Source organism: Octopus bimaculoides, chromosome 20 (genome assembly GCF_046866305.1).
Source record: "Octopus bimaculoides isolate indiv1 chromosome 20, ASM4686630v1, whole genome shotgun sequence".
Lineage (NCBI taxonomy): Eukaryota > Metazoa > Mollusca > Cephalopoda > Octopoda > Octopodidae > Octopus > Octopus bimaculoides.
This window is the reverse complement of record NC_142947.1, coordinates 41725000-41752499: the sequence shown is the minus strand read 5'-3', so window position 1 is coordinate 41752499 and position 27500 is coordinate 41725000. Positions and strand designations below refer to the sequence as shown.

Sequence of the window (27500 nt, the reverse complement as noted above, 5' to 3'; positions counted from 1 at the left end):
TTTGACTTACATTTTTATTTTGTAATTAAAGGAGAGTTGGTATATTACTGTGGTTATAAAAAGCCTGTCATCTGCACATTTTTACTAACAACCAAACTTCTCTTGAATTACAGCCTACGTAAACCATTTGATACTGTTGTTTTAGACATACAGAATATTCGAAAAGAGATGAGTCGATTATGGTTGGAATATCTTTTGTCAAAGAATGAGGGCAGGAGAAAAAGACAATGAAATACAAGAGAAGCATACATTATATTGAATGAGAGAAAATGTATCGTATATTAGATCAGCATATTAAAATTAATTGAATTTTCAATTTGAAATAAAGATTGGCTAAATACTTCACTTCGCGATGCCATATATTTTTTATATCCTTGCTAGTGAATTACTACTAACATGATAATAATTCTTTATTTTGGCACTACAGCTAAAACACAGAGAGGACAGCACAAGGACAGACAGAACACCACAGTGGGGACAAAAACACAAAACGAATGAAAATGAAAAATATATTATATAATGAAAATGAAATGGCTGCATGGGCCCCATTCTCATGCTGTTGTTCGCCTAAATCTTGCAGCTTCCTCCTCCTTTTCAAACTCCTCCTCGAGCTCCTCTTCAAGCTCCTTCTCGATCTCCTTGTCAACAATCTTCTCACCTTCCTCCTTTTCGACTTCTTTCTCAACCTCTTTCTCTACCTCTTTAACCACTTCTTTTTTCTCTTTCTGCCTCTCTGGCGGAGAGCTCACTCTTTCACTTCTCTTTCGCTTTTTGACTACTGTGAATTCCTCCTCTGTTCTTGTCGTCTTCTTTACATCATCGCGCACCACTTGGTCCACACTCTCCCGCTCCTCAGTTTGTTCCATTTGTTGTTCTTTTTCTCTCTAGGGGCACCTTGCCTTCATATAGCCCTTCTCTCCACATGGGGGTACATGGGAGGCCTATCCTCCACCACCACTCTCAGTCTTATATCCTCGGGCAGAACTATTTCTTCTGCAATCCTGTTCAGATCTTCCAAACTTGTTTGTATAGCCATCTCTATGCCCAACCCCCTTCAATTCAACCTCGTCACTTTGAGTATTTTAGCTTCTTCTTCCATGTTAAGCATAATGGCTGCCATCAGCCATGTTTCCTTTATTTCTGGGGGTACTTTGCCAATTCTCACACTGGCAACACGCTTGCCACAGTACGTCGGCAAAGGTACCCATTCTTCCGTTTTTATGGCTTCAGTGGAGTACTTTATCACTTCATCTTCCGTCGCGAAACGAACCTCCACTGTGCCATACTTCCTTCCTCTTAAAATATAATATTTTCCTGAAACTCTTGGGCCAATTCTTCGAGGTTTCATTTAATTTAGGTCTGTCGATTTGTTTCTATGTATCTGTGACATTATTAAAAGTCGATGCCTGTATCCAATGATAACTTATCTTTTGTGTTATTGATTTTTACATACAGAAATTTTCCTTCAGGATCGTTCGTATTATTTGTCACCGATAATCTTTTTACGCGATTCTTTCTGTTAAACTGTTTCTTAGGTTCTATCCTACATTGCGAATTTTTGTGGCCTGTTTTACCACACTTGTAGCAGTTTATATTTTTAAACGGACCGTGATTTTTATAATGTAGACCCCCGCAGCCATAACACGGATTCGGTCTTGATATTTTTTGTCTATTTTCTTATTCGTTACCGATCGTCATGCTTGAATCTGAGAACAATCTTTTTCTTCAGTTTTATTTGCATCTTTCTGCCAATCACTCACAGTTCTTCGTTTTATAACAATAAGTGAATCTACCCTTTAGTCAGTTGAGGATGGTCAGAATCCTTCCACAACAGTTTTCTACAAATCATCAGGTTATTCTCAGTGGAATTCATTATATTCTGTTTGTCATGTGGATAATATTTCTAAGGCAGAAAAATAATTGAATGTTCCAGAAAACTTGATTTTATAAAATTTACAGTTGTAAAGAAATTGTAATATTGTTTATGAAATACATATTATTATAAAATAATAACGTCTATATCTTTCTTTTTCCTTCGTTCATTTCGACTGGTGTTGCAGAGTGCAGTGGAGACAAGTAAGTAGATAATGCCAATAAATTCATTTGAATGCTCTTGCGTGTGTCTATAAGAGTTACTAAATTATCAGTATTATCCGTTCGTATAATGAAAATGTTTTGTAGAGACTAGAGTACAAATATACACATCCACTGTATTAAAGAAAAAACAGCATAAATTTAGGGGATCAAAAGTTTTCTAAAATTCAGCACTGATCTTGCAACTGTATTTCTTAAAAGGTGGATTGTTCATGTTTGGAACGCTTTTGTTCATAATTTACCCACTCATTCTCATTCAATGAAATGAAGTATTGTTCAAACATCTTGGAGGCATTTTGGTCTCATTTCATAATGTATTTTTAGAGACATATTTATTTATTTATTTATTTATTTATTTATGTGTTTCAGCCAAGTGGCTGCGGTCATGCTGGTGCACCACCGTGCATATGTATACTTATGCGTATTTAAATGCAAAATTTTTGATGTAAAGGTTTCTCTGATATGAGAATTTCAGAAACGGAATGATCTCAGTACATGGCAGTTATACTAACACATATTTTTTAGTCATTTGTCTCTTATATAAAAAATTCAGAGCAAGAATTTCTTGACTCTTCCACATTTAATTTAGTTAATATTCCCGTAAGCGTTCCAAACAGTAGAGGTGATCAGAGCTGTTTCCACTTGTTAATGGATTAGTCTCCTTATAGTTTGTCGGTGAAGTCTGACATACTGAATATTAATGTTGTGAGCAATAACCCACGAAAAAATTGGAGAGTGTTACCCTCACTTTCGGGTCTTATGCAATAAATGTCCTCACTGTGTGTGTATGTGTGTGTTTATGCGTGTTTTCGTTTGCGTGTGTTTTAATTTGCGCGTGTGAGTAGTTAATTGATAGAGATACGTGTAATTTTTCTTGAGAGCTACATTGGACACTTAGGTTTGCACTGTTTAGTTATGTAATTATCTAGGCAAGTATGTAGATGCAAAAATATATACAATAATGTGAACGTTTCATAAATATATAAATCTGATACATACACAAACCTGGAAATTTTCCTTGCATTTCTTGTGTACTTTCTTCTCTATTTTTCAACAGTCACTGTCCTAATCCCATCACATTACCATGTCTCAATACAAACTACTATGAATTAAACGGCCAGTGTAATAAAGATGATCCGAGACGTGCAGGCAGTGCAGCGTCACCCTATGCTCGATATTTAACACATTTACCATATGGTATGTTAGAAAGTGTTTTGTAATTTCCCTATACATACATGCATGCACCATACACACATACATACATATATTCCATCACGGAACAGTACACTATATATATATATATATATATATATATATATATATATATATATATATATATATATATACATATATATATATATATATATATATATATATATATATATATATATATATATATATATATATATATATATATATATATATATATATATATATATATATATATATATATATATATATATATATATATATATATATATATATATATATATATATATATATATATATATATATATATATATATATATATATATATATATATATATATATATATATATATATATATATATATATATATATATATATATATATATATATATATATATATATATATATATATATATATATATATATATATATATATATATATATATATATATATATATATATATATATATATATATATATATATATATGCAGGCTTAGCTTTATAGGCTCAGGCGTAGCTTTGTGGTAAGAAGCTTGCTTTCCAATCACATTGTTCCGGGTTCAGTCCCTCTGCTTGGCACCTTGTCCTCTACTATTGCCTCGGGCAATAGTAGAGGTAGAATGGATTTGGTAGATGGACACTGAGTGTTTCGTTCAGCATCCTCAAAACAAATCTTATTCAGGGACCTTTTGAGTGGGATGGACTACTCGACTTGAAGAAAATTCTAACTGGGCCCCACCTGCTAGGTCATGTGTTGTTTATCTTGATATGTAATCACTATGTCGCGCACATATGTTTGTGGTGGATGTAACTGGTGTACCCATATCAGACGGGTAATCATGGTGGGTAATCATATTGGGTTTCGTATATTTTACCCCAGTGTCATTTTGATGGCATGCACGGCTCTCTCGCTCAATAATAATAATAATAATAATAATAATAATAATGATAATATCAATACCAGCAGATGACAACGTTTCTCTAAAAGAAATGGAAAAACTTTCAAAATACAAAGACCTGGAAATAGAGGTAACTCGAATGTGGAATCTAAAAACAGAAACATTTCCTATTATAGTAGGTGCCTTAGGCATAATAAAAAAATATTCAGACAAATACATAACAAAAACACCAGGACTTACAAATATATATAACATACAGAAAATTGCACTACTGGGCACTGTACACATCCTACGCAAAACACTTTCAATACAGTAACCATAAGAGCACCACAGCAAACCACAGCACATACCCAAGGCGCACAGAGCTGCGCTCGGTAGTGAAGTGAAAGCACGTTATAAAAATAAAACTACTGAACAATAATAATAATATAACGTAATTACGCAATGATAAACATTTTCATATAGAAAGAAGTTAATATATGCCAATTAATATATTTACTCAAATAAATTTGTCGTTTATTTCTTCGCTTTAGCTGGAGCTCCCAATTACCAGAGTTTCTTGGGTCAAGATCGTCTCCCTTTACCCAGAAATGTAAGTTTGCAGTTGTTCCCCTGTCATAACGGCACAACATCGGATGCAACACACCTTTTTTCAATTTATGGACAACTCCTCATGTTTGATATGTTTGACACAGAAAGAAGCATTACAGGTAAGTGCTACAAAGTGACATCGTTTCTTTTTGTGATGTGAGTTTCTGTTTTACTTTTCTTTCCTTTTTCTTTCCTATTCTCTTTCTCGCTCCTCAGCATATTCCGTCTCTTAATACACACACACATACAGAAATACAAAAACACACGTGTGTGGCAAGATAACGTACAGTTTCACAAGGCATTGGACAGCACTGGAATTTGGAAAACATTTGTCGTCCATGGCGCACAGTTGGAGTAACCTCAAAATTACGTAACTGCAAAGTGAACTTCTTATATATATATATATATATATATATATATATATATATATATATATATATATATATATATATATATACATATTATATATATACATATATATATATAATATGTATATATATATATATATATATATATATATATATATATATATATATATATACATATATATATGTTGTTGTACTTGGGGATGGTCATATTGCCAGTTTAGCCAATAAATCTTGCAAAACAAATACATACATATATATATATATATATATATATATATATATATATATATATATATATATATATATATATATATATATATATATATATATATATATATATATATATACATATTATATATATACTGTCATTACAGTATCGAAATGTGATTGTTTCAGTTAGTAGAATAGTTTCATTTTTAAAGTGAAAGTATTTGACGAGTGTTTTTGTTTCACTTTTGACACGTAATACTTAAATAGTGGAGGAGATATTATGTTGCCGTGGGCTCGAACTCTGCAAGAAGTTAAAATTTTTTTGACTAAAACACAACTGGAATCCTAAGTAAGGCATGTGTAAAATTTGAATGAAATTGGTTGCGTAGTTCTTGAGTTTTAGGGATTCACACAGACAGACAGACAGACAGACAGACATTCTCATTTTTATATATATATATATATATATATATATATATATATATATATGTAATATGTATATATATATATAATATGTATATATATATAATATGTATATATATATATATATATATATATATATATATATATATATATATATATATATATATATATATATACATATATATATATATATAATATGTATATATATATATATATATATATATATATATATATATATATATATAATATGTAAATATATATATAATACTAGCAGAAATACCCGGCTTTGCCCGGGTTAAAGAGAATAATGAAATCTAAAAACGCCGTCTAGACTACGCAACCCTCAACTGTTAGTAGCTACGATCCCATATTTCTACATTAATAACTCTCCAATCCATGCCAGCATGGAACATAGACATTAAGTGGAATGCCAGTCTCTCATCTAGGAGGGCCTTGAAGTCAATGTTACCAACTGGGGACAATGTGTGTCGCAGTGATAATAAAAAGACCCAAAGGAGGTCTGCAACGAAATAATTTTACTCAACACTTTGCAAGTGAATCAGTGGAGGCAAAGATGCGTCTCATTTACTTGACAATTTATGCACCACATTGCAGAAATCACAATGTAAGTATATCTGAAAGGGTAGTCTTACACCGTTGTACCGTTGAATTACAAATAATGCTCATCTGTTATGTTCGGGTTAAAATTTTATCAACATCAAAAATATATGAATTTTCATGGGAGTTATGGCCGTTATACATAGAATATAATTTCCAAATTTCATAAAGATCCGTTCAGTACTTTTGACGTAGTTTTGGATAAGAAAACAAATGACTAATGTGTGTGTTTGTGTGCATGTGTTTGTGTGTGATGGGTGTATATATGTATAGATATCTGTATACATGTATATATATGTATATATGTGTACATATTACATGTACATCTATATATATATACATCTACACATATGTATACATATACATGTATGCATATAGATCTATATCTATATATATATATCTATACATATACGTGTACATATATATGTATATATATATATACATGTATATGTATGCATATACATCTCTCTCTCTCTCTTTCTCTCTTTCTCTCTCTCTGAAAGTATCTGTAATTACAGTATCGAAATGTGATTGTTTCAGTTAGTGGAATAACGTGTACATATACATCTATATGTATACATATACATCTCTCTCTCTCTCTCTTTCTCTCTATCTCTCTTTCTCTCTTTCTCTCTTTCTCTCTCTCTCTGAAAGTATCTGTCATTACAGTATCAAAATGTGATTGTTTCAGTTAGTGGAATAGTTTCATTTTTAAAGTGAAGGTATTTGACATGATATACGTAATACTTAAATAGTGGAGGAGATATTATGTAAGTATATCTGAAAGGGTAGTCTTACACTGTTGTACCGTTGAATTACAAATAATGCTCATCTGTTATGTTCGGGTTAAAATTCATCAGCATCAAAAATATATGAACTTTCATGGGAGTTATGGCCGTTATACATAGAATATAATTTCCAAATTTCATAAAGATCCGTTCAGTACTTTTGACTTCAGTGTTTTTGTTTCACTTTTGACACGTAATACTTAAATAGTGGAGGAGATATTATGTTGCCGTGGGCTCGAACTCTGCAAGAAGTTAAAAATTTTTTTGACTAAAACACAACTGGAACCCTAAGTAAGGCATGTGTAAAATTTGAATGAAATTGGTTGCGTAGTTTAAAAATGAAACTATTCCACTAACTGAAACAATCACATTTCAATACTGTAATGACAGATACTTTCACAGAGAGAGAAAGAGAGAAAGAGAGAGACAGAAAGAGAGAGAGAGAGAAAGAGAGAAAGAGGGAGAGAGAAAGAGGGAGAGAGAAAGAGAGAGAGAGAAAGAGAAAGAGAAAGAGAGAGAGAGAGAGAGAGAGATGTATATGTATACATATAGATGTATATGTACACGTATATGTATTGATATATATATATAGAGATCTTTGTGCATACATGTATATGTATACATATGTGTAGATGTATATATATATATATATATATATATATATATAGATGTACATGTAATATGTACATATATACATGCATACAGATATCTATACATATATACACCCATCACACACACATACACATGCACACAAACACACACATTAGTCATTTGTTTTCTTATCCAAAACTACGTCAAAAGTACTGAATGGATCTTTATGAAATTTGGAAATTATATTCTTTGCATAACGGCCATAACTCCCATGAAAATTCATATATTTTTGATGTTGATGAAATTTTAACCCCAACATAACAGATGAGCATTATTTGTAATTCAACGGTACAACAGTGTAAGACTACCCTTTCAGATATACTTACATTGTGATTTCTGCAATGTGGCGCATAAATTGTCAAGTAAATGAGACACATCTTTGCCTCCACTGATTCACTTGCAAAGTGTTGAGTAAAATTATTTCGTTGCAGACCTCCGGCCATTTTGTTTTGTTTTTAATTCTGTAGATGACCTCAAACACAAAGTCTTTCCCAACTTTAAACAAAACTACCAAAATCACAATTGGCTATGTGAAAGAGCAATATTAGCTCCAAAAAACGTAGCTGTTACAAAAATTAATCAACACCTGATGCATTCTCTTCCCGGCAATCTTCAAACTTACAAGTCTGTTGATACAGTTCCAGATACAAATAAAGTGGTGAACTATTCTCCTGAATTTCTCAATTCGTTGGAGCCTCCAGGACTACCTCCCCACATATTATCACTTAAAGTTGGAACGCCTGTTATGCTGCTCCGCAATCTGGAACCACCAAGACTTTGCAATGGAACACGACTCGTGATAAAGAAAATGATGTCACATGTTATCGAGGCTACCATTCTTTCTGGGTGTGCAAAAGGGGATGACGTCTTTATTCCAAGAATTCCTCTTACTCCATCAGGAGCAGACATTCCTTTTACATTCAGAAGACTAGAATTCCCCCTTCGTGTGACTTTTGCCATGTCCATAAACAAATCTCAGGGTCAAACACTGTCTGTAGCTGGTCTTCTCTTGGAAGAGCCCTGCTTCTCACATGGACAACTGTATGTTGGCTGCTCAAGAGTGGGCAGCAAAAAAACCTATTTGTATATGCTCCACAAGGGAAAACAAGGAACATTGTTTACAACGAGGTGTTATAATCACAACAGCAAGAAAGTATGTACATGATCACCTTTTACGAAACTTCATTGACTTTCATATATTTATATTGATATACATATATATACGTGTGTTTGGGTGCGTGTGTGTATATACATCTCTATATATAAAGATGATGCGTAGTCTAGATGGTGTTTTTAGATTTCATTATTCTCTTTAACCCGGGCAACGCCGGGTATTTCTGCTAGTATATATATATATATATATATATATATATATATATATATATATATATATATATATATATATATATATATATGCAAATTAGCTCGAAAGTGTCTATTTTAAGAAGTAATATTTATCGCCACCTAAACATGAGTGTTCTCTAAGAACAGACGATCCTGCTATTTTAACCCCAGGAGGACGCTTCCCCCAGTTGGTTATTCAGGGCGCTCCGCTCTCGATATGTATTGTAAATGGGAAGAGAAGCGCTACTGTTCCAGCTTCAAGATCACCAACCAAGGTATCTCAGGTTTAGTAGGATTCTCACCCCGCTTACAATATATATATCAAGTGCGGAGCGTCCTGGAAAACCAGCTGGGGGAAGCGTCCTCCTGGGGTTAAAACAGCAGTATAGTTTGTTTTTAGAAAAAATCCTTGTTTAGATGGCGATAGCCATTTCTTTTCTCTCTTCCCCCCCCTCTCTCTCTCTCTCTCTCTCTCTCTCTCTCTCTCTATATATATATATATATATATATATATATATATATATATATATATATATATATATGTATATATATATAATATATGTACATATATGTATGTATAAATGTAGATGCATGTGTGTGTGCATACATATATAAGTATGTGTGTGTTCTACCAACCACATGGTTCCGTATTCAGTCCCACTGCGTGGCACCTTGGGCAAGTGTCTTCTACTATAGCCTCGGGCCGTGAGTGGATTTGGTAGACGGAAACTGAAAGAAGCCCGTCTAATGTATATATATATATATATATATATATATATATATATATATATATATTTATATCGCTTGTTTATCGTTGTTTTATACAAACATATTGTGTCCTACTACTTGTGACTGTAGTGTGTTGAGAGTTGTCTTAAAATCTCGACCAGTTCCTACCCAGCTTTTATTTTACAAGTTGCAATCAATTTGCTATTTCGCTTTATTACATTTTCTTCGGAAATCTGATATATCAATGTATAGTTTTCTTCGTAACAACATTGTCGCTCAATACAAAGTCTTATCTTTTATTTTGAGAAAATTATTAAATTTCAAATAATGGAAATAAGACACTGAAAAATCGAGTATCCAAGGGAATATATCTCCAGGCAACTGACGGCTATGGTTGATGATTGACGTCCCGAATTTTCTCTGTTGCATCCATGTACAGGATACAACAAACGAAAAATACTTTCCAGTTTATCAAGCTGAAAATACCCACAAGATGATAGGCAAATTAAACTGTAATCTGTGGTAGTGTTATAAGATAGCAATGCAATCCCATTTTTTTTTTATTGCGGTGGAGGTTTAAGCTTAAAGGTGCAATCAGGAGCTATTCTTGAATCTCGCTTATCCTAGGCCTTCTTGGGATGTAGAAATAATAGAATTACTCAGAGATTATTGCATAACTGATATAAAATTTCTTCTTTCTTTCAGCTGATCCCTGCTGCAGTCCTGGGTAAATATTTTATTTACAGCCTGTTCCCTGTATAATTAATTGAACACAGTATGGACAACTTGATAATATTTTGTTATAATGGTTCAAAATGGGCATCTTATTTAAAAATCTTTTCATGCTCACAGATACCTACCAAAATATCTATCTACATGCATTCATGCATACATACATACATACGTACGTACATATATATATATATATATATATATATATATATATATATATATATATATATATATATATATATATATATATATATATATATATATATATACATATATACAGACACATACATATATACATACACATACATACGTATATACATATATATGTATATATATATATATATAAACATACATACATATATATATATATATGTGAATAAGTATATATATATATTTCGTATGTGTATTTCGTGTGCAAGATTCTTGATGTGGATACGTGTGTTGAAAGGAATACAATTAAACCTTGGGAGAGGCATTATGCCGGTAATAAACACACGCACTGGTTCAGTCCTTTATTAATTTATATAGTTTTTTGTTAAATTATTTCATTGCACTCTTGCAATCTCTTCAGTAACTTATACATATATATATATATATATATATATGTATATATATATATACATATATGAATATGTGGTAGCAGTTGATTTGCGCATCTCTCAATGTGTTCACTAAAGGATATTATTCTGTATTCTGGGAATGCAATTTGCTGTCGGCGTAGTGTAAATCTGCGTTTGATCGATAATCCCGTGGACCTTATTTAGTTTTGGTGGCAGCCCGAGCATCTTATAACATAAATCAGGTTTTCTGAGGCACAAGTAAAATCAGATTTGATTTTAAATTTTTGTCCCTCTTTAAAAAGGAATTCTTATCCTTCTAGAAGGTCTGGGCATGTTGCACAATTTGGTCAACCATAAACCCGATTTATGTTATAAGATGCTCGGGCTGCCACCAATGTACACACACACACACACACACACACACACACACACACACACACACACACACACACACACACACACATATATATATATATATATATATATATATATATATATATATGCACATATGCATGTATATCGAAATTGAAGATGCAACATCCAAATTCAAATCAGGTGAGATTTTTTATCGTAAAAATCATTTTATTTAATCTTCAAAGAATTTTATCAACGCTGTCAAATGTCAAGGATAGTAAAAAATTTACATAGGTCAAAGAAAGCCTACTCTCAGAAAAAACCAACTATTTACAACAACAGATACGAGACCCTGGTACTAGAAAGATTCCACTGAGTGGCCACATAGACATATGTACATAAAGTAAATCCCCCAATTTCTAGATCTTCTTATTCTACCTATGTCTAGTGAATACAACAGATGAAGGAGGGATAAACAAAGAAAATGCTTTCATTCAAAAATACAAACCAAGACAACAAACTTTCACAAATGACTATTAACACACAAAACTCATCCTGCCACATAACATGAAAAAATTACACAACTAATAGCCTAAACTTTAGCCACTGGAGTACATGCAAACAACCTCTGTCCACTCTCCCACCTGGCAGATTAAATTTAGTGTGTGTTTTCATTGTAACTAGACATTTTCACTCTACTGTGTCAGTCGTAATTTATTTTCGGCGCAAAGTATACCATCACGTGACACTAACGCACGAACGTAGCGGGAAGTGTACAAAAGTTTCTAAATTTCATCATGTGTTCGTTCTCTACAACACTTGACAGAAAACATTCAGAGTATTGATTGTTAAGTACTGTCACTAGACATGTTCACTCAACCGTGTCAGCCTTAACTTACGACGCCAAACATTGTCACTTGATATTAACACACGGACATGTCGGGGAGCTTACAAAAATTTCTAAGAAGAGTCCTATATAAAAGATATATTAATTTGAGCTATGTACTCCCTGTGAAATTAGAACAAGTTGCAAACACTTGTCAGATGCAAGACATTTGTGACATAACCCACGTCTTTCTGTTTCAATTTTTGAAAATCAGTGTAAACTATGAAACCGGTTAAATCTTTAAATATAATATATATATTCTTTTACTTTTATTCTTTTACTTGTTCTAATCATTTGACTGTGGTCTTGCTGGAGAACCGCCTATATAAATATATATATATAAATATATATATATATATATATATATATATATATATATATATATATATATATATATATATATATATATATATATATATATGTATATATGTGTGTGTGTGTATGTGTGTTAGTGTGTGTCTGCGTGTGAACCTGATAAACTAAATACAATTTACGATAAAAATTTGCAGTTTTATTTTAAGTAAAATATTAACGTCTTAAGACCAAAATTTTTGAATGCTGTTTGCCTGATTTACTGCCTTTGACTATATTCCCTCCCACTCCGTTTGTTGCTTTACTCTTCTGTCTCTAGTGTGACCGACGGAACACACTGGGTTTTATGATATATGTTAAATTTTAATATATGACACCATTCTATTTTGAAGTCCCTCCTGCTATGATATTAGTTGCAATATCGCCAATGACCCACGTAATACATCGTGTACGTGTATAAAATACAACAAACCAACTCTAATAAAGGATATCAACTGCACAGGTAAGAAGTAAAAAGTTTCTTTTTCTTTATTTATAACATTGTTTCAGATGTAATAAGAAAGAGGATTTAATACAGTATTTGGATTTATTTCGGTTCTGTGTTGAGATCCTATGTTTGCCATAGAGATTTTCAAATTTGATCTTTAAAAGAACAATATAATAAATACAATATATGGTGTACATTGCGTCAGCTATACTTCCACTTATAATACTTTGTAAAGCTTCATATTATTAGTCTTTAATAAAAGAGACAATCATAAAGACAGGGCTAGAGTACTCCAAAACATATATGTCCTGTACATTAAAAGAGTGAGCAATTAAATCTTACACAAGTGGAATGATGTAAAATTTCAATTTTTCACAGAGTGATAACCAATTATAAATATTTGTATAGTCATACTTAACGTTTTAAAAGGTATTCAGAGAAGAATACGAAAGTGTTAAAGTTTGATATGCGTCCACCAGACTTTTTTTTTTTTTTTTTTTACAGAAAAAAATCTGACGCTTGTAAGAAAGGAATTCAGCTTCACTGTTCGTAATAGGGTCAGCTGAGAAGTAATACGATAAAAATTACTCAAAATTATCATAGATAAGCGAAGAGATAGTTACTGTTCTTCTGGAAAGATGTCTCGAACAGCTGTAAAAACGTCCCTGTATATATTGAAAGCAATACTTTGAACTTCGAAGTAACAAGGTCATTTTTTTTAGAAATCAGAATTTGACCATATAATTCATTAATTTTAAATTTCTATAAGTAACTGACATTTTGAACAGTCTATTCATAATTAAGAAATAGTTTTTTAATTGTGATATCTACTGTTGTCTAAATGTTTCTTACTTTAATTCTTGTTTTATCTTTTAAACAGGTTCAGAAACGGAAGGCAAAAATAAAATACCCCATGTGATTGACTTGTCTTTTCTGTATTCACCAGTTCATCACCTAGGCAATACACCACCCGGTAAGGAGCAATACTTTTCATTGAACATACGGGTATATGTGTCTATCGACTTATCTATGCATCTATATTTTCTAAGTGTACATGTGCACGGGTTGTATGTGGATATAGTTTTTACTATTATAATCCGCAATAATGCTATATAACTTATGGGTAATTCATAATATTGCACTACGGATTCGAAATTTTACCATGTTCAAGAGAAGTTGTAGCGCAAGACGTTCTTAACCTAGATACACAATACAGAAGTAACATCATAAGGGATGGCTGAAGACAGAAATAATTGTGTCTAACTCACCATTCATACTTGCTTTTCGTTTCGAATTTTAGGAACGTTCCCTCCGACTACAACATTTTTTCTAAAAGCGGGAAACCCAATAACCGGAGGTAAGATGTTCTTTAGTAGATAATTATCATTGAGAAACCAATATTTCTCTATCTGTCTCCCCCTCTCTCTCCTCTCTCCCCCTCTCTCTCTCTCCCCCTCTCTCTCTCTCTCTCTCTCTCTCTCTCTCTCACTTTTCGTCTTTCTCTCTCGCCCTCTTTCTCTCTATTTTTCTATGTATATGTGGTGTATGTGTGCATTTGTGTGTGTAGCAATATTTACATTTGTATGCGTATATATATATATATATATATATATATATATATATATATATATATATATATATATATATATATATATATATATATATATATATATCACTGTGATCGTTATGTATCAGATTAATGAAAGACGGAAGATGGAAGATACAAGAATTTTTATTAATCACTGCAATTATTTCGACACATCTAGTATCAATCCCTCACGGGTAGAATACTTAACAACTAGTTCAGGAGCATCCAACGGTGAAGATGTATCTCTTCGGGTAATAAAGATACAACGCGTTAAAAAAATCAGTTCCGCAATGTATCGCCTCAGTTCTCGTAATGAAAAGCAACGAATTAAAAGATATAGCTTCATTTCATGAATGTAGAAGATCAATATAACAGATTCTTTTCTGCATCTGTTATTTTATTATTGATCTTCTACATTCATGAAATAAAGCTATATCCTTTAATTTGCTGCTTTTCCTCACAGGAACTGAGGAGATACATTGTGGAACTTTTTCTGGTTTTAACGAGTTGTAATTGTTTATCATACGAAAGACATATCTGTACCGTTGGATGCTCCTTAACTAGTTGTTAAGTATTCCACCCGTGAGGGATCGATGCTATATGTGTCTAAATAACTGTAGTGATTAATATAAATTCTCGTATCTTACATCTTCCGTCTCTCATTAATCCGCGCGCGCGCGCAGTGAGACAGAAATTTTCTACGTTGTAGCGTTGTCAACTTAGCAGTGTCAACTTTAAGGTTTTAGCCTGTGAAATTTATAGTTTAACGTCTGTGAACCCGTTGAAACTCCGACTTTATCCATAATGTGTCAGACTGATTCTGTCTCATAATTACATTAAGGCCATATATATCTTTGGAATACTCAGCCAAATTACACTATAATTAGATCCCGTTATTAAAAAGTCCTAGTCATGTCACCCTGGGTTGTACTGATTCTACTTATGATCTATGTTGTGAGTACATGTGTCCTGTGGTATACTCAACCAGTTATATGTTAATATAATGTGTAGCCATAAGACTACAAGCTGACAGAATCATTAGCACACTGGGCAAAATGCTTTACATTCTGAGTTCAAATTCCACCTAGGTTGACTTTGCCATTCATCCTTTGAGGGTTGATAAAATAAGTACCAGTTGAATGTGTAACCAGTTCAGTTGATTATACAACTGGAAAGATCATCCTTGAAACAGATGAAGATCCATTTCCTTTAGTTTTTGTTTACTTATACATATCAGCAAATGAGCCAATGAGGTAATCTTTGTGTGGTTGTTCAATTTTGCTAGAAATAACAGCCAGCCAAATCTCTCTCACGCTATGCTCTAACATTTTAAAAATGAAGGACACATTAAATAATGTTGTCCTATATCTAAAATAAAAATACCGAATGATTCATTCTGGCCTGACCTGGGTTTAAACTGACAGGCATTCGTTGCAACCATTGCGAGTGTACCACCAGTACAGATTCCCACGAACCACTTTCTTACTAATGTTGTGCTTTGATTTACTGCACCTCGTTTCTTTGGGAATAACACCCTTTTCATGCAAATAATTTACTGCATCTATTTCTGTTTTCAAAATTATAAATGGTAAACAAAGATTTACCCTATTTATATAAAGCAGAGATGGAGAAAAAAGGTATGTAGAGAAAAAAGTGAAGCTAGAGAAGAAAATAGGAGATAGAGAGGGAGAGGCTATGTATGTAAAAAGAAGAGAAAATCATGGATATATAAGAGGAAGCGGAAAGGGGAGAATCAAGTAAATTAGTAAATAGATGAATAAATAGATGATTAAGCAGACAATAAGTCTAAATAGCAAAGAATAGAAGGACGGGATGAGGAGGACGAATGCTTCTCTCAAGTGAGGTGATACAATAATTTATTCACTTGTAGGAATAGGTATGTTCATTTATTCAGGAGTATTAACAACGTTTTCAATTTTACTTTCTTTACTATTTTCAGAGAGATCTTTTTAAATTTATACTGTACATCTTTTATAAGAGAGAGACGGCAAAAGCCAACACAAATCAGATTCAACTCTGATTTATTGTCGATTTTATTCACTTAAATCGATAGAATTCTCTTGTTAAAGTCTTAAACACTATTGCTATATTATAAATCAATGAAAAAAAAAAGATCATTAATAATTCTGAAAGATTAATGAGTAGTAATGATCCATGTTTGAATTAGATAGATCCTTCTCATGTAATAAGAAAAGCAGAAATGAGATCAAATTTTGTCGAATGTTGCCTTATGTATTTCAGTCGTTTACTACTTAATAAATAATTGTGATTGATATGATAAATTTGACCCTGTTGATTTTATTGAAACATCTCCTTTCACTAAGAAATTTTAATTTTGTTTAATAAATACAAAAATGTTTTCTATATTTTATAGCTGCAGATCCTATCAATAAGAACCCTTTAGTATTCGCATTAAGTCGTGTTCTTATGGATGAACACAATAGGCTGGTCAATAAAATGACTCAATTTGGTGTACCAAACCCTTCAGGTGAAGCAAGGAAGTTACTGATTGGAATATTCCAGCATATTACGTACAATGAATATTTACCGATGTTGCTCGGTGCCAACACTCCAGTTAGATCTTTGCCTACAGGTACTCGTACTCCCAACAGTACCCTTCCTATGGTTTTTCATTCTTTCACCCTTGCCTATACATTAGCAATGGCTTCGATGATGAGAGAAACTGTAACTATCGTTCCAACTTCAAATGTTAATCTGAAAAGTATCATAAACGACGCAACACAAATAGACACTGACGTCAAACTCGCAAGCATCACTAAAGGAATGCTGATTGACTGCAGTTTAAAACTCGGAAAGTAAGTCAATATTCCGTTCAACACTCTTCTTTCTAAATTCAAATTTTCTCAGAGCAGACACTTTTTTAATAGCACTGGTATTTGTAAAATAAATCCTTTCTACTATAGGCTCAAGACCTGAAATTTAGTCGATTACATTGACCCCAGTGTGTAACTTGTCTTAATTTATTGACCCCGAAGGGATGAAAGGCAAAGTCGACTCCGGCGGCATTTGAACTGAGAACGTGACGAATAAGCATTTTGCCCGGCGTACTAATAACTCTGCCAGTTCGCTGCCTTCGTAGTTGTAAACTAAATACTAATATGTACGTGCCTATATATATAGGCAGGTATATATGTGTGTATATGTGTTTGTGTGCATGTGTGAATTAGAAGTTACTGATTAATCATATTATTGTAACAAAATTACTTTTTAACAGTATGGTTAGATCAGTGAACAAAATATTGTCCTTTTTCGTTCTTTTAAAGTAGATTTTACTTGTCATTGTTCGGATGGTGTTAAATATGAAAAAGTACATCACTGGTATTTATTTTATTGTTTTATCCCTTCCCAGAATGTCTAGTATCTTACCAATCTTAGAAATTATAATGTGTATATATTTTACTTCCTATAACATTATTACTTCGTTTTTTTTTTTTTCTGATATTTTAAATTTTCTTTTTTCAGACAAATACCTTGTGATTTTCGAAACGATTGTGCATATTCTGATATAGTGGCGATCGCAAGTCAAGATACGCAGTTTTGGGGAATACCAACATACTACATTTGGCTGTATATCTCAAATTCATTACCAGCTGAAAATTTGCCCTTACAGGATACTGCACATAAAACCAAGTTGCTCGATTTATATGGGTTAGTGGATATTGAAGTGTTTTCATATTTGCTTCTTAACTGGTTGTATACTATTCAGAATATTGGCGAGTCACTTGAAACTTCACAGTTACAATATTTTCTTTATATTCATTGGTAAAAAATCTCTTTTAATCTACTCTGTGTTTCAGCTATAATTAGGAAAGCCTAAGAATGGAATTGACAAGATTTGTTAGCCAGGGATGTTGTATCGTAAGCTCATCAGCAATGAATTTGAAGCAAACCGATTTGGCGTGAATATTCATTAATCTGTCATCGGTACAAATATTTGTTCATGCCAAATATACATAACCATTATTCAGTCAGTCAACAGCACTGAAATTAGTTACTAGCACTAAAATTAGGAGTCCGATGATTCACACTAACTACATTTTTTTTTAATGAAACACTAAGTTTTCACTAATATATACATGGTGTTTCAAAAGTCTATGTCACATTCTAAGAATTCTTATGTCATGAAATTCAAATGGTAACATGATTGAATTGGTACCATTTAAAAGTTTAAAATATGTAACGTTTCCTTCTGTTAATCTAATTTTAACTGATTTTAATTTTGTTTGTGTCCCTTTTCAGATCTTGTAATGTGATTCACAAAGCAAGAGAAGTCATTTTGCATCCTAGAAACACCCCTCTTCCTTAAAGTTTACATGCCAATTCAAAATGGAACGTCTGTCTGGTACCTGCTTGGTAAACGTTGTACGAGATTTTCGTTGAACACATGTCCATGATTCAGTTTTAGTGTATTCTAGGACGCAAAATGACTTCTTTTGTTTTGTGATGACATTGCTGGACCTGAAAAAAGACAGATAAAACAAAATTAGATAAAATGAAATGAAATTAATTAAATTAAAATCAAATTAACAGAACTTGACACACTTAGCTTTTTAAATGGTACGACTAAATAGCATGCAATATAAATTCTTTCAGTGAGAGTAGACCACAATCACTTTGTGGCAAATGGATGAAACATCAAATGAAAAGGAGAGATAATTTCAAGAATCAAGACCTCTCCAAAAGTAGTATGTCGTTAAAGAAAATACAGTGACAGTTTGATTGTTTCGAGATAAGGGGAGAGCCTGTAATTTTTTTGTCATAAACATTCTTCTTCTTCTTCTTCTTCTTCTTCTTCTTCTTCTTCTTCTTCTTCTTCTTCTTCTTCTTCTTCTTCTTCTTCTTCTTCTTCTTCTTCTTCTTCTTCTTCTTCTTCTTCTTCTTCTTCTTCTTCTTCTATATACTTCATTTTATATATATATATATATATATATATATATATATATATAAGTATATGTATATTAGTATATATATATGTATATATGTATGCAAGTATATATATATATATATATATATATATGTACTACGGCCCCCAGATCTCAATATTATTGAACATTTATGGTGCATTTAAAAAAAAAACAAGTAAGGGATCGATATATCCTCCACCATCATCACAAGAAGTGGAGACTGCTTTAGCTAAAGAATGGACAAAAATTCCTTTGCAAACAATTCAAACTTTGTACGAGTCCATACCTTGTAGAATTCAAGCTGCAATTACAACCATAGGCGGTCCTCACCCATATTAAAATACATTTGTTTGAAATTTTAAGGTACTTCCATTACTTTGTCGAACCCCTGTAAATACATATATATTTTATCCCTTCTCCAATTGTTAAATGTCCTTTAAATTTAAAATCTTAATTGTTGATATGACATGGTATGTCATAAGTGTCTGTATATTGTGTTTTTGTTCAATTTAGTTATAAAATAAACAGATTAATCAACGGAATACAGTGTGTGCAAGTTGATGAGTACCTCATATTCCCCTCCATTTTCTTATTGCTATATATATATATATATATATATATATATATATAATGGGAAAATTATACAAAATGTGTAAATAGATGATGAGTAAAGCACCAACACAATTTAGGTTACCTGTTTTTATCTGTAGATTTTCTGCGGAGTGGCGGTTGGGGTAATAATACTAACAAAATAAGAGATGGAATGTATAATAGACTTTATTGGGTACAATATATGTTTCGACCCGTCGCTATGGGTTTTCTAATACATCAATAAAAAAGTTGCACAAAAGATTTCTTGGGTCTACTTGCGTAACGTTGTATGTCCATCAAATTCGGGAATGACTAAAATCAAAGAAAAATTACTGAAACGCAAAAAGATTCAAATGTGATATAATTTTATTAATACCATATACACTATATATATGTGTGTGTGTGTGTGTGTGTGTGTGTGTGTGTGTGTGTGTGTGTGTGTGTGTGTGTATGTATATATACCCACCTCTCCTCTGTTGCCCCGACAGCTACTTCCTCTCTTCACTACTAACCACCTTTTCCCTTCATTGTTACCCCTCTATACACACCCCACCCCTACACATACCAACCCACCACCCCATCCCACAAATTCAACTCCAACATACCCATCCCTACCCTCCACCTCCTCACCCCAAACCCAACATACCCACACATTACAGATGCACGCACACACGCACACATCCACACGTCTAAGTCACCAGCCCCTATCCACACGCTCACACTTAAACACTCTCACATACACACGCACGCGCACCTTCGTTTTGGGATCACCAATACTTTATTATCTCCCCTTCTTCCTAACTCTCCTGCCTAACTATCTCTGTCCAGCCAGCCACCATGATTGACCGCTAGCTCCAAAAGCATTTTTAAAATTCTCTCTGTATATTTCCTCGTGTGTTCCTCTCAGTTGAAGAGCGTAGGCTCCAAAAGTAAAAAACGTAAAAAAATGTCTCACCTTCCCGAGCATTAAACTAATACACCTGTTTGTTGTTTATACACCTGTCTTTTGTTTTTCTGTAAATTTCAACTATATATATATATATATATATATATATATATATATATATATATATATATATATATATATATATATATATATATATATATGTCTCTGTGTGTGTGTATATTCCAGGAACCCTTACGACATTGGTTTCCTACCTGGAGGTTTTTTGGAAACAATAACTGGTCCCAGTATGCTTGGACCAACGTTAACAAAACTCTTTGAAGAGCAATTTAAGAAGCTGCAGGAAGGTGACAGACTCTATTATGAGCATGATGGTGTATTCGAGTCTTGTAAGTTATAAATTATTTATCATTACAGCTCCATTTATTTTAATTTACTAAAGTTAAATTTCTACGACATTATTCCAATGCGTTGAACATCAGGAATTATGAGTCTTTTAGAGAAACATGTTTCTATTTTTCAGTCTCATATCATTTTTATTCTACTTCCAGGATTTCATCTTTCTGTAACACTTGCATCCTCCAAATATCAGTAAACTAATTTGGGGAGATCTTTATTGTAGACTTGACTGATATCGACTTGTTTTTCGTTCCACATACTTCCAGATATATAGATATCTACTTTTTAAATATAATTATAAAAATGTAAGATTGATAATTTAATCAATGAAATCGTTCGCATGATTCATGGGCTATAATTCATCGACCCCAAAGAGTTAACAAGTAAAGCCACCCACACCTGACAGGTTTTAATCCGAGAAGTTCAAAAGTATATAACTAAATTCTGCAGGTCATTTAGTTTTGCCCTTTCCAGTATCTTCCCTAATATAAATATCGAAGTGAAATACAGTCGCCAAGATCATTGAAAAATAGCAAATGTTACTCATTTCCAGTTAGGCAAATTGCATTGCTAATTAACTCCCGAGATGTGTATTTGATCTATCTTAAATGTAAACATGGAAATGATCTTAACTTGTGACATGTATGAACATCACGCAATACATACGAACTTGTTCATCAGAAATTGATATGTCTAAGACGGACATTGAACCAATGTTGCTTGATGTAACCCAACCAGGGACTCTTTACGAGGTGACGTCTCTGTTACAGATAGCAGCGAAATCTTATTCAGATAAAATCATCCCCCCTTAAAAGACTAAATTGGAGTTTACAATGTCTACAAAAAAAAAAAAGTAAGAAAAATGTGCTGATCAATGTTACATTGTCTTTAACGATATTACGTTTCGATCTAGTTTGACAGAACTAAACATCAGTTGCAAAAACAATTCTACCAATCCGTTGTACAAATAATAATTATTATTTATACTGTAGGCACAGGACCTGAAATTTTGGGAGAGGGGGCTAGTCGTTTGCATCAACACCAGAGCTCACTGATCCCTGAAAGAATTTCAGCGATCCCAAAAGGATGAAAGGTAACGTAGACCTTGATGGAATTTTATCACAGAATGTAAATACCAGCGAAAAGCCGTTAAAGCATCTTTTCCAGCGTGCTAACGATTCTGCGAGCTGGCCTCCTTAACAATCTTAATAATGATGACAATAATAATCCTTTCTACTACAGGCACAGGTCCAGAAATTTTTCGGGGCCGGATGTAGTCGATTATGGCAAGCCCAATCCTTCACTGGTACTTCTGTCCTCGATCCCTAAAGGACGAAAGGCAAAGTCAGCTTTGGCGAAATTTGAACTCAGATGTAAAGACCAATGAAATGACGCTAAGCACTATCGATTCTGTCAGCTCACCATCTTACTACTGATAATAATGGTTTCAAATTTTATCACAAGGTCAGTTAACTTCAGGTGAGTGGGTAAGTCGATGACATCGACCCCAGTATACAACTGGTATTTATTTTATCGACACCAAAAGGAATTTGAACTCAGAACGTAAAACTGACAAAATGATGCAAAATATTTTCTCTCGTGTACTGACGATGCTGACAGCTCCCCGCCTTGATACTGAGTTGGAACATTTTCAATTTTATCAGGATATCGAAGAAGAACTGGAATATAGAATTAACATCATGCAGAGAATTTCTAGCAAAGGTTAAACAGAAGGAGAGACGTATTTCAGGGAGATAGTTTGTCCTCATTGCTGTTTGTAATTTCTATGATACTCGTCTCTCAGATATCACAGAAAGTGACATCGGGGTACATGTTGGAAAGTGGAGAAAGTTGAATCACAATCCTATAGCTTAATAATAGGAAAATGTCTTAGTATTCACTGCTGTTTAAACCTATCTGCGCCATTTCTAATCATAATATGAGGATGAGGTAAAGGCGGCGAGCAGGCAAAATCGTTAGCACGCCGGGCAAACTGCTTAAAATCATTTCATCTATCTTCACTTTCTGAGTTCAAGTTCTAACGAGGTTAACTTTGCCTTTCATCCTTTCGGGTGTTGGTAAAATAAATATCAGTCGAGAACCGATGTCGATCTAATCGACTTATCCCTTGCCCCGAAATCACTGGCCTTGTACCAAAATTTTAAACTATTGTTAGGATGAAATCACAGATTTGCAGGATAGGGATCTATCGTTGAATGAAGCAAACCCAGTCCATATATTCCATTCCAGAGAATGGACGAAATAATTGATTCGGACAAGACTTGAATTAAGAATGCATGAGCAAAGTACGAATACATAAGATATTTTTGTCATTGTTATGAATATGAATTCTTTTGTTTGACTAAATAAGACAGATAGACGTTTGTATGACTGCTACATTTGTTTTACTTGTAATTTAAAGAACTAGGGTGGGAGCGAGTTTGATTTGGCAATAAGATTTGCCTCTTGTATTTCTAGATGCTCTTTTCATGTCAAGTGATTTTTTTTTTGTATATATTTTGTATTCTGTAATGAGTTTTTTTTTTAATTTTTGTTATTTGTTATTTGCATTTTGATGTTATACCATTTCGGCAACTCTTTATTTTACACTTGTCGCATTTCAGACCAACTTCGACAGATCAGAAATATGACTATGGCTCGCCTATTGTGTCGTAACGTAAACGGTTTAACTGAAGTAAAAGAAAAGGCTTTTAACTGTAGTTCGTGAGTATTCATTGTAAACACTTATAATTCGTTAATGTTTTTCTTTCAGTTGCTCACTCACATTATACAATATGTTTATATTGACTGTGGTTTGCAAACTTATGAATATTCTTTTCATAGAAAAGTCTGTACTATTCAGCTATTACATCAACTGAGCGTAGCAAGCTTGCGTGTATATAAATATATTTAAGAAATGAGAGTGTAATATGTGCCTGTATATATATATATATATATATATGGTACAAAACAATTTTTGTACCATATATATATACATATATGGTACAAAACAATTTTTGTTGAAGTACAGTTCTTGATTGAGCAGTAGTGTTAAAAATTCGTGATTGAAAAGCAAACTTCGATTCGTAGTTCCAGTGTTCCAGATAAATGGGGCTTGAATTTAATTGAGAATGACATTGGATATTTCAACATTAAAAACGTGTGACATGGGTTGCACCGTTGCAATTTGATCATGTGGTAATACTGGTCCCTCTCTTTCCTTCAGACTAAAGGTATCCCAACCATGGAAACCTCACCTTAATTTCAGCGATAAAATACACAATCGATTACAAACAGACTTCTTCAGCAGCTTTAAATTCTGGTGGTGAACACAGAAAAAGGGTGAGAGGACCCTGACTGACTAAGCAGTACAGTTGCTGTTATTCATCACTTGTGATGCACATATTAGCAAAGTTCTGAAGATAATGAGCTTCTTTTTGAAGATAATGGATTTCTTTTACTTCGATTTTTCATATTTCAACTTATGGGACGCATGTTCACAATAGAGCGTCTAGTCATGAGTCAAAGTTTCCTTGCTGACGATATAATGGACTTTGACGCCAGTGAGTGTCATGTTTTTGGTGCGAAGTGAGATTATTGTCCATATTTTATGACATTGATAGTGCTTTTACTTAATGGTATTTCACCCTTCATCCCTAGTCTTTTCTGGTATCCAGTAGAAAGGGTCAGTGTAGCGTAGATTAAAGATGTATATCTTATGCTTTGTACGGTTTTTAGAGAATAATTTTTTGAAAATTATTTGAGATGTGAGCTTGCTATCAGAATATGAGACTTTTACTTGGATATGTTAATTTGCATCTGTAATGTACGTTGTAGTAGGTGTTAGAGGTATTGATGTTAATTAGTTTGTTTTACAGTTTGTCCTGTGCTTTATGTAATAAACAACTATTTTCCAGTTAATTTGCGTCGTATACAGTGTTGGACTGTTGTATACGATTGACAATTTTATTCGTGTAATTGAATTACATTATTTATCGAGAGGTAATATTTGTCTCCGCTTAAACATGGATGTTCTGTTAGAACCAAGATTATTTCTATAGTTACCATGAAAATAAATACATCATATGGCTTTCAATGCAAAATGCACTCTTGTTTATATCTCCAGCGGGGATGCAATTCCCCACCAACTCCAGCGCCGAATTGACAAGTCCACATGATTTCGATCCGCCTTGATCTTATCAATCTTATCAATGATGGACTCTCGATGGCTAGAGATAACAGCGATTTGTCTTCCCGTTAGCATTAGAAGATCAGCGCAATGTCAAGCACTAGTGTCGTGATTAACAGTTATCTTGTTTTAAAATATTTATATACAACAGAGGCAGTATAAATAAGGAGATGCAATATTCATCCCTTCTTAAACAAACTTTACTGTGATAATTACCATGAGAAAAGAAGTCTTCCATATTGGCTTTTGGTGCAAAACGGACTCTTGTTTATGTCGCAAGCGGGGAGACAAATCCGCGCCACCTCCAGCTCCGAGATCATCAGATCACAATGACATTATTTATACTGCTGAATGCCGTTACGTTCTGAGTTCAAATTCCGCCGAGGTCGACTTTCTCTTTCATCCTTTCGGGGTCGATAAATTAAGTACCAGTTACGCTCGGGGTCGATGTAATCAACTTAATGCCTTTGTCTGTCCTTGTTTGTCCCCTCTATATTTAGCCCCTTGTGGACAATAAAGAAATAAGAAACGTCAAGACGCCGGACGAAATGCTTAGCGGTATTTCGTCTGTCTTTATGTTCTGAGTTCAAATTCCGCCGAGGTCGACTTTGCCTTTCATCTTTTCGAGGTCGATTAAATAAGTAACAGTTGCGTACTGGGGATCGATCTAATCGACTGGCCCCCTCCCCCAAAATCTCGGGCCTTGTCCCTGAGGTACAAAAGATTATTTATACTGCTGATACATTTCTATGTTTGTATCTTCTATATTTGTCTACACTGATTTGAACGAGTAGTTTTCTTATAATAAAGGTGTACTTATAGTGAGGGTTAGTTCTGTTGTGATAGAACATGCTTTTTTTTTTACATAATTTGAGATCAGCATCTCAGTCAAATGGGAGACGATTGCAACGTATGTATTTTTGTTCGTGTGCGTGTGCGTGTGCGTGTGTGCGCGCGCGCTTCAATAGGGAGTTCATGTTTTCGAACAACCAGGTACGTACATTATCGAAGTTGTTATTTTTTGTTGTTTTACTTTTTAGATTACTGAATTTTTCTGTCTTCTCACTTTATATTTTCTTTTATATTTTATGATGTACGCTTATTTTGCTCCTCTTTATTTTTATTCTCTTTCAAGGATCGAAGTTGACTGCTCTAGTTTACCTGATATAGATTTTTGCGAATATCATTGTATCTCAAGAGAATGGTCCGATTTCGGATCCATTTCACCAGTATGTACTAAAATTGATATACAAGTACGTTATTGTAAGTCAACCAATCCAACTCAGTGTCCTTGCATCGACATTCCATTTAGATTGACTCCGTGTCCAAATGCTCTGGCGGATAAAAGAATGGTGGCATTATTGAATATGTATGCGATAAAGGCGTCTAAGATATCGGAATTCATCGCTTATTATATTGGCGGTTATAACGCAACTTTGCACGATAAGATAACAGATGGATTTATACAATGGATAGGAAATCCATAGAATTCTACAAAGTGATGAGTAGCAGTGACAACAGTAACAATAGACTAGTAGAAGTAATAGTGTCATAAGAAAGAACAGTAAATGAAATAGAAGTAGTAAATGTATACAGATTTTTATGAATGTAAAGTTTATTTGATGAA

At 33.2% G+C, this 27500-nt stretch overlaps 1 protein-coding gene across 1 annotated transcript in view; it reads left to right on the top strand.

Moving 5' to 3' along the window:
- Positions 1–27500, top strand: part of LOC106877957 (lactoperoxidase) — a 30366-nt gene that overhangs the window by 2700 nt on the left and 166 nt on the right. Inside the window, exons 3-14 of the mRNA XM_089338429.1 lie at positions 2061–2076; positions 3152–3291; positions 4737–4913; positions 10631–10652; positions 13162–13271; positions 14137–14229; positions 14557–14613; positions 17240–17681; positions 18349–18534; positions 21514–21674; positions 24309–24408; positions 27009–27500. The exon at positions 27009–27500 is cut by the window's right edge and continues 166 nt beyond it. Of these exons, the coding sequence (XP_089194555.1) occupies positions 2061–2076; positions 3152–3291; positions 4737–4913; positions 10631–10652; positions 13162–13271; positions 14137–14229; positions 14557–14613; positions 17240–17681; positions 18349–18534; positions 21514–21674; positions 24309–24408; positions 27009–27360 (1856 nt within the window). The 3' untranslated portion in view covers positions 27361–27500. The remainder of the gene's footprint in view (positions 1–2060; positions 2077–3151; positions 3292–4736; positions 4914–10630; positions 10653–13161; positions 13272–14136; positions 14230–14556; positions 14614–17239; positions 17682–18348; positions 18535–21513; positions 21675–24308; positions 24409–27008) is intronic.